The sequence below is a fragment of the Lepus europaeus genome, chromosome 11 (genome assembly GCF_033115175.1).
Source record: "Lepus europaeus isolate LE1 chromosome 11, mLepTim1.pri, whole genome shotgun sequence".
Classification (NCBI taxonomy): domain Eukaryota; kingdom Metazoa; phylum Chordata; class Mammalia; order Lagomorpha; family Leporidae; genus Lepus; species Lepus europaeus.
Genome location: NC_084837.1, coordinates 52,247,392 through 52,256,842, shown reverse-complemented (window position 1 = coordinate 52,256,842; position 9,451 = coordinate 52,247,392). Strand labels below are relative to the sequence as shown.

At 43.4% G+C, this 9,451-nt stretch overlaps 2 gene segments (V, D, J or C); both read left to right on the top strand.

Annotated features, from left to right (window-relative positions):
- Nucleotides 1-2,329: 2,329 nt before the first annotated feature.
- Nucleotides 2,330-2,862, top strand: LOC133770491 (T cell receptor alpha variable 14/delta variable 4-like). The segment is given in 2 exon segments: nucleotides 2,330-2,378; nucleotides 2,540-2,862. Coding segments are annotated over 2 exon segments (372 nt in total).
- Nucleotides 2,863-8,655: 5,793 nt separating this feature from the next.
- Nucleotides 8,656-9,155, top strand: LOC133770490 (T cell receptor alpha variable 9-2-like). The segment is given in 2 exon segments: nucleotides 8,656-8,701; nucleotides 8,821-9,155. Coding segments are annotated over 2 exon segments (381 nt in total).
- The last annotated feature ends 296 nt before the right edge of the window (nucleotides 9,156-9,451 follow it).

The window sequence follows — 9,451 nt, the reverse complement described above, 5'->3', positions numbered from 1 at the left end:
AAACACGTCTCCTTGCTCATTGCAGCCACCCAGCCTGGAGACTCAGCTGTCTACTTCTGTGCGGCGAGTACACACTGCTCCCCAGGCACCTGCATCCTGTACCCAAACCTGTGGCTGGAGCTGAAGCCTCACCTTCTTTCCTTGCACCCAGACATTTTAGTATAGAATTTTCCACATTGCTTGCCTGCAAATGGAAACTAACGTATAAACATTAACATACACTGTATTATATTATGTATTACATGTAATGATACATATTGCAAATGGAAACTAGCATATAGACATAGCATACATTGAGACATACCAGAATCAAATTGTATGACAAGAATTAATAATATCTTATAGGGGCCGGCGCTGTGGCTCAGCAGGTTAAAGCCCTGGCCTGAAGCACTGGCATCTCATATGGGCCCCTGTTCTAGTCCCGGCTGCTCCTCTTCTGATCCAGCTCTCTGCTACGGCCTGGGAAAGCAGAAGATGGCCCAAGTCCTTGGGCCCCTGCACCCACTTGGGAGACCCGGAAGAAGCTCCTGAATCTTGGCTTCGGATCGGGGCAGCTCTGGCCATTGCAGCCATCTGGGGAGTCAACGAGCGGATGGAAGACCTCTCTCTCTGTAACTCTTTCAAATAAATAAAATAAATCTTTTTAAAAAATATTATAATTAGTCACCCACATAATAGAAAAATATTGGGTGTTTTTAGGGACCAGGACAATTGTTCTATATTTGAAGTCATCAGATGTAATGGTGATTCCAGTGCAAGATCTGAAGATGCCTCAAGAAATCTATGCAAAGCCAAAATTATTTTGAGATAAGGAGGATAAACTTTGGTATTATATTAATAAATAAGTTATGTGATTTATCTTTTATTTTTCATCCATTTAAAAAGCAGAATCGCACACATATGTACACACACACACAGAGAGAGAGAGAGAGAGAGAGAGAGCGATCCACTACCTGCTGGTTCACTCCCCAGATACCTGTAATGTCAACATAAGGGCTGAGCCAGGCCAAAGTCAGGAGCCCAGAACTTTATCTAAGCTTCCTAGTGGGTGCCAGGGTCCCAGGCACTTGAGTCAACACCCACTGCTTCCAAAGATGCATTAGAAGGAAGCTGAATCAGAAGCAGAGTATCTGGGATTCAAACTAGGACCCCTTTGTAGGATGTGGTATTCCAAGCAGCGGCTTAATCTACCGCATTTCAAACATCTGGCCCTAAGAAATAGGTTATGGTAAGCAGTGGGTCTGTCATGTTGTTCAGTGACATCATGAGTGTAGTGGCTTATTTTTACGTCCACACTCAAAGAATGGTTGACCATAATTACTGATTCTATGATCAACTGTCCTAAGAAGATATACTGAATCATGTAAGACAGTTTCCCTTCAGAGTTGGCCACACAGAATATAGCAGCTTTCTGTGGCTCATTTTGGGTTCCAAGTGAAGTAGTGGGAAAAAGGTAAATTTAAAGGCTGAAAACCAAATGACCAACTCTGGTATCTCCTATGGCCTTTATGAACAGACTTGGCGGTTCAAACCAAACAGAGAAGAAAAGACTGTTATGACAGGCCTCAATGATGGAAACCTTCATTTATTTTAGCAAAGAGACATTAGTTTCCTCTTTTTTCCAGCTGTTTGTTCCTGAGATAGGCCTCTGGACAGGCACTGGAAGTGAGGAGGAATATTGTTATATAAGTAGGCAGGTCTGCAGTTCTATAGTGATTAATTCAACGCTTTGACTTCCTATAAAATGATTAATCTTTGGCCGGTGCCGCGGCTCACTAGGCTAATCCTCCGCCTTGCGGCGCCGGCACACCAGGTTCTAGTCCCGGTCGGGGCACCGATCCTGTCCCAGTTGCCCCTCTTCCAGGCCAGCTCTCTGCTGTGGCCAGGGAGTACAGTGGAGGATGGCCCAAGTCCTTGGGCCCTGCACCCCATGGGAGACCAGGATAAGTACCTGGCTCCTGCCATCGGATCAGCGCGGTGTGCCGGCCGCAGCGCGCTACCGCGGCGGCCATTGGAGGGTGAACCAACGGCAAAAGGAAGACCTTTCTCCCTGTCTCTCTCTCACTGTCCACTCTGCCTGTCAAAAATTAAAAAAAAAAAAAAAGGCATTTTGGGGTGGGTGGGACTCTTGGCCAGTGCACAGAGAAGCTTCACATGACACACACCCACTTGCTACTCCAGGAAACCTCCGCTTCCTGTTCTGTCGCAGCAGCCGCAGCAGCAACACATAACCCATTAATTCTTCCTTCTCCCTGTCAGGCTGACCCCACAGTGCACAGCTTTGGAACTGAAGAACAAAATATTTTCCATTCTGAAGAGGAACCAAAGCATGTCGCTCTCCAGCCTTCCGGGGGTGATCCTGGCTTCACTGTGGCTGGGTAGGGATGACCTCAGTGAGAATGGGCTCCCTCTAAGACCTCAGGTCTGGAGGTGCAGGAAGCATCTTATGACGACTTCGGGAAGGAAGGGTAACAGGGCATAAAGAATATTTCATCATCTCGACACCTATTCTAACTTTTCTGATTCTTTTTGTCTTCAGGATCTGCTATTGCCCAGAAGGTAACTCAAGCCCAGCCAGCAATATTGGCACAGGAGAAGGAAGCCGTGACCCTGCACTGTACGTATGACACCAGTTCTGGAAGTTACAGTCTCCTGTGGTACAAGCAGCTCAACACGGGGGAGATGATCTTCCTTATTCGTCAGGACTCTTACAGCCAGCAAAATGCAAGCCAAGGTCGCTACTCATTGAATTTCCAGAAGGCAGGGAAATCCATCAACCTTGTCATCTCTGTTTTACAATTGGAAGACTCAGCAGTGTACTTCTGCACACTGAGAGATGACACTGTGAGAGGACTCGTGTAGAGAGGCGTACAAAAACCTCACGAGTCTGTTTGAGACCTTCGCCTGCCACCGGGACCAAGGCAGGGAGGGAATCATCTTCCCAGACAGGATGTGGCCAGGGCTGTGGCAGCACAGATGTCTGGTGATAGAGAAATCACTCCAAGAGAACAGCTCTTTAGATTCATAGATCACAGCCAGCGTTCTTATGTGTCATAAACATTCCTACCCCTGAATCTTTGGCCTGAAATGAAGCATCCAGAATTTGTGAGAAATGATTGAAGGAAATGTAAACACACAATAAATAGTTTTCCATGTGACTGTTAGATTGGCATAGAAGAATTGGTTAAGAAAGTTCAGAAATATCTGAGAGAAAAATCAGTAAAAATTTTGTGAATTCTTGGATTATCAGATCAATTTGCTCAGCATATATTTAGTGAATATATATTATACCACGGGCATTGTTTTAAATAAGAAAAGCCTTGGAAGCTCTCTTTGCTTCCTGTTTTTAAATTTAAAACATCACATTGCTTTGTATTGTTTATTGAATTAATTTGATTTAGGCGTGTTTTCAGTGCGTAAAAGATATTTACATTTATGTTCTAAAGGTGCCTACTATATGACAGCATTTATAGTAAGAAATTTTTTCTGGGCTGGCGCTGTGGCATAGTAGGCTAAGCCTCTGCCTGCAGCACCAGCATCCCCTGCGAGTGCTGGTTTGAGTCCTGGACGCTCCTCTTCCAATCCAGCTCACTGCAATGGCCTGGGAAAGCAGCGGAAGAAGGCCCAAGTGCTTGGGTTCCTGCACCCATGTAGCAGACTGGAAGAAGCTCCTGGTTCCTGGCTCCAGATTGGCCTAGCTCCAGCCATTGCGGCCATCTGGGAAGTGAACCAGCAGATGGAAGATCTCTTGTTCTCTGTCTTTCCTTCTCTCTGTAACTCTACCTTCGGAATAAAATAAATGAATCTTACGTGGGCCCCTGCACCCACATGGGAGACCAGGAGGAGGCTCCTGGCTCCTGGCTTTGGATCGGCACAGCGTCAGCTGTAGCGGCCATTTGGGGGGTGAACCAACGGAAGGAAACCCTTTCTCTCTGTCTCTATCTCTCTCTCACTATCTATAACTCTACCTGTCAAATAAAAAAAAAACTTAAAAAAAAAGAAATCATTCCATCTTTTCAACATGGCTAGCATGGAAAAGCTCAATTTCCATACTGTTGGTTTACTTCCCCCTCTCCAGTTGTATCCATAAAGTAATTGATAATTAGTGGCCCTTAGAAGAGTAACTAACACATCTCCTACCTAAAGATGTAAACTTTTTGATTTGTATTTATATAAGCCATACTTTCTCCAAAAACAAATCATTATTATTTTTTTTTTTGACAGGCAGAGTTAGACAGTGAGAGAGAGAGAGACATAGAGAAATGTCTTCCTCCCGTTGGTTCACCCCCCAAGTGGCCGCTACGGCTGGCACTTTGCGGCCAGCACGCTGCGCCGATCCGAAGCCAGGAGCCAGGTGCTTCTTCCTGGTCTCCCATGTGGGTGCAGGGCCCAAACACTTGGGCCATCCTCCACTGCCTTCCCGGGCCACAACAGAGAGCTGGACTGGAAGAGGAGCAACCGAGACAGAATCTGGCACCCCAGCCGGGACTAGAACCCGGGGTGCCGACGCCACAGCCAGAAGATTAGCCTAGTGAGCCGCGTCGCCAGCCCAAATCATCATTTTTAATATATTAAATTCTCACTTTCACTATATGTTTCCACCTTTTAAATTTTATTCTATTGATATATTTGTTAAATTCCATTCCAGCAGTAGCTTCATGTTGCTGTTAAGGTAATTCACTTCTCACGAATAGTTTTTCAAGGTTTTTTTTCTCATAATTCTTGGACACTTATTTTTCAATATAGATGTTAAAAATTCTGTCCAGTTTCATCACGCTAAATAGCTCCCTATTAAAACAAATAAAAGTTGAAAATAAGAAAATTGGAGTTCCTTTTAATAAATATACTATACAAAATGTCAATATACAACAGCCATTTTTCTGAATTCATTAGGGGACTTTTATGTTCTTCATGTGGACAGACTCATGCCTGCTGTGCTCAGTCAATAGTCAATGATCCAAAATTTTTATTCTCCCCCATTTCCTCCTTCCGTCTCTAGCCAGCTCCATTTTCTCATGCCCTAAATTTAGGAGAGTAATGATTAGTTCCTAAGTGACCTTAGTTTGTAAATTCCTTTTACATTGGCATCTAGGAAACAGATGTGTAGAATAGAATCTTAAGGATGAGCATCTATTTTTTTTTTTTAATTTATTTGACAGGTAGAGTTATAGACTGAGAGAGAGAGACAGAGAGAAAGGTCTTCCTTCCGTTGGTTCACTCCCCAAATGGCCACCATGGCCAACGCTGCGCCGATCTGAAGCCAGGAGCCAGGTGCTTCTCCTGGTCTCTCATGTGGGTGCAGGGGCCCAAGCACTTGGGCCATCCTCCACTGCCCTCCCGGGCCACAGTAGAGAGCTGGACTGGAAGAGGAGCAATCGGGACTAGAACCGGAGTCCATATGGGATGCCGGCGCCTCAGGCAGAGGTTTAACCAAGTGGGGCACGGCGCTGGCCCCCAGGTGAGCATCTTTTAAAGTTTGTGTAAATCAATTTTAATTGTGGTAATATGCACATAACATAAATACTAACTCAACCACTTTAAACATACTGTTCCACGACATTGAGTCCATTTTCGCTGTTGTGCAGCCATCACTGCTATTCGCTTCCAGAATACTTTTTCACTTGTAGAACTGGAACTTTACACTAAACTCTGTACCTACAACTGCTGTCATTCCAGCTTACTTTGCTCTCTCTCCATATATGAGAACAGAAGTTTGTAGTGGATTTTCCAGAATTCCTTTCCAATGACAATCTTCACCAGGTTCTAACAAATGGGATTTTGAAGGTGGGGGAGATAGAGAAGAATTATATGAACCTTAACAGTATCTGGGCCTCAGGTTCTTACTTATTGTGTCTCTAAGAAGCTATTCACATTCTGACACTGGACTCATGGAGGTCTTTTATCTGAATCTCCAGAGAGTGGTCTCCAGAAAACAGATGGAGCTAAGTTTGCATCTGTGTGAAAAGTTTCCTTGGGAGCAGGTCTCCTTAGAGTACGGAAATAGCACCTGTCTGATTTGCTGGCCTAAACCTTATCTCAGAGTCATTGAAATAGTGAGGGAATAAGATATTGATCTCAGATCATCCCATAGGGATTCAATAACTTTAGTGATGGTGTTGTGTTTTTTTTTTTTTGAAGATTTATTTATTTATTTGAAATTCAGAGTTACAGACAGAGAAGAGGGGCAGAGAGAAAGAAAGAGAGAGAGTGAGAAAGAGAGAGAGAGAGGTCTTCCATCCGATGCTTCAGTCCCCAATTGGCTGCAATGACCAGAGCTGTGTCAATCCAAAGCCAAGAATCAGGACCTTTCTCTGGGTCTCCCACATGGGTGCAGGGACCCAAGGACTTGGGCCATCTTCTACTGCTTTCCCAGGCCATAGCAGAGAGCTAGATCAGAAGCCTGGTCTTGAACTGGTGCCCATATGGGATGCTGGCTCTTCAGGCCAGGGTGTTAACCTGCTGTGCCATAGCGCCCAGTGATGGTGCTTGTTCTGTCTGGGGCTCACAGTTTTCACCTTTCAGTGATCCTGCAATTCAGAAATATTTGACTTCATTAGTGCTGCTTCCCCCCTGAAGTTCTTATTAACAAGATAGCAGTCTTTTAAAATTAAAATCTTATTTAAATTTTTAGCTGATATCTAAAAGTTGTACATATTTATGGAGTACCATTTGATGTTTTGATATCTGTATACATAGTATAGTGTCCAATCTTCTCAACCATTTAACATTACCTTTTATGAAAGCATTGAAAATCATTTTTTGTTTTTTTCTTTCAGAGAAATATACAGTATATCATCAATGTCTATAGTCACCTACTGCACAATAGAATGCCAGAGCTTCTTACTGTATCCAAGTATAACTTAATACCCCTAAACAACCTTTTCCTATCTCTCTCCCTCCATCTTACTCTCCCTACTTTTAGCAAGTACCATTGTACTCTTAGGTTCTTTGAGTTCGACTTCTTTATATTCCACATATGAGTGAAATCATGTGGTACTTGTTTTTCTGCACTTGGATTAACAGAACAACCTCCAGTTTCACCCATGTTGTTGCAAGTGATGAAGTGACAAGATTTCACTGTTTTTAAAGAGTAATATCTCAATTGTGTTCATGTGGGGCTGTTTTCATCCATTCATTAGTGGATGGAAGCTTAGGTTGTTTTCTTGGTGATTGTCAATAGTGCTACAATAAACATGGATTGCAGATATCTCTTTGACAGAGTGATTTAATTTGTCTTGAATAAATACCCAGCCCTAGGGTTGTTAGATCATGGGATAATTCAATTCTTATTTTGAGAGCCTACCTGTTGTTTTCCAAAAATGTTGTCCTAATTTACATTCTCAACAACATTGTCAAGGGTTTTGTTTGCTCCACATCCTCACCAGCACTTGTTATCCTTTATCTTTATGATAATAGTCATTCTAGCTGAAGTAAGCTATACCCTCTTGTGGTTTTGATTTGAATTTCCTTGATGATTAACGATGCTAAGCATTTTCTTCATGTCACTGTAGACCATTTGTTTGTCATCATTTGAAGAAAGTCTGTTTAGATATACTGCCCATTTTTAAAAGTTTATTTATTTATTTTTATTTAAGCAAAAGGCAGAGTGCTAGAGATAGAGATGATAGGTAGGTAGGTAGTAGGTAGATAGACAGACAGACAGATATTTCCTATAGGCTAGCTGACACTCTCAATGCTCACAACAGCCAGAGCTCTGGACCAGGTCAAGCCAGGAGCTGAGAATTCCATCTGGATCTCCTACACGGGTGGCAGGAACCCAGGTACTTGACTCATCTGCTGCCTCCTGCATGCATTGGCAGGAAGTTGGGTAGAAGCAGAGGCTAAACTTAATCGCAGGTGCTCTGATATGGAATGTGGGCATCCAAACCAATGGCTATCTCACTGCTCACAGCATCCACCTCTCTACATCCCATTTTAAAATGAGATTATTTGGATTTTTGCTATTGAGTCACTTATGTTCCTTATATATCCTGATTATTAACCCCTTGTCAGATGTATAATGATATAATTTTGGAATGAAAGATATAGTGCCTTTGAAGTAATAGTGATTCCTCAATCATGGCCACCTGTCTATTACTTTTGCTAAATTTAACAAATATTTGTTGAACACCTGGTAGATGGCAGTTACTGCTCTACAAATTGAGGCATAGTGCTGAAAAACATAGAATCTCATAATAATGACTTGACTTCTCATGTTAATTTGGTTTCAGTTCAAAACCCTTTTATGACATTTCAGTGACTTGTAGGCTGGCTTATAAAGGCTTGTATTAAATGTTCAAGACGATCGTTATCTTCTCAGCTGCAGAAATATCCTGGGCTGCTCTGCTAAGGAACTTCCTAGTCATGGCTTAAAAATAATACCTTAGAGGCCTTGACAGTGGTCGTTAGATTTACGAGGGCTGCTGAAGACTGAGCGCACCTTATAAAATAGATTAGGGATGAGGACGTAAATCTTACTTTTGGAAGGAATCCAGGAAAATATCTCCTCCCAGTTCAGTCTTCGTCCACCAGGGGGCGTGGCTTCCCAACACAAGCACATTTCCTGTGTGTTAAGGTTTAGATTTCTCTTTTGACTGTGTCTTCAACATTTCTTCATGTAAGAATCAAGAACGCTATTTAGGCGACATTCTAGACATGAACTCTTCTCTAGGCTTAGTGACTGTGATGCTCTTAATACTTGGTAAGTAAAATGACTTTTAAAATTGGAACTCTTCTGTTAACGTTAGCAAAATTTTTAACTGAAAGTTTTCCCGAGTGCTTTATATTCAAGATGACACAGTTATCTCCTTTTCTATCCAGGAAGCACCCGTGGAGACTCGGTGACGCAGAAGGAAGGCCAAGTGACCCTCCCAGAAGGGGCTAACCTCACCATAAACTGCACTTATTCAGCCACAGGGTACCCCACCCTTTTCTGGTATGTCCAGTATCCTGGGGAAGGTCCACAGCTCCTCCTGAGAGCCACGAAAGCCAATGAGAAGGGAAGCAGCAGAGGTTTTGAAGCCTTGTACAATAAAGACAGCAGCTCCTTCCACTTGGAGAAATCGTCAGTGCAAGAGTCCGACTCGGCCGTGTACTACTGTGCTCTGAGTGACACAGTGACTGGGACTGCAGGGGGAGCTGAGCACAAACTCTGAGCAGCAGGGAAGGGCCTGGTGCTGAGTGCCTGCCTCTGTGGCTCACTGTGGTTTCCGCACATCGGTGCTTGTGTGTCCACAGTTTTTGTGATTGATGCAAACATCATACAAATGACCCAAGCAAGAAGATGTAAGTACCCTGCATACCTAAACCTTTATGAGTGAAATTGAAAATGGAGTCTAACATCCACAGTTCCTCCTCCATGGCCAAAGTCGTCTGAAGGTAAAACCACGCAATTTCTTGACCTCTGAGCTCATTCTTGGAGACTAAGCCCAGCCCCCAGTCTTGTTCAAGG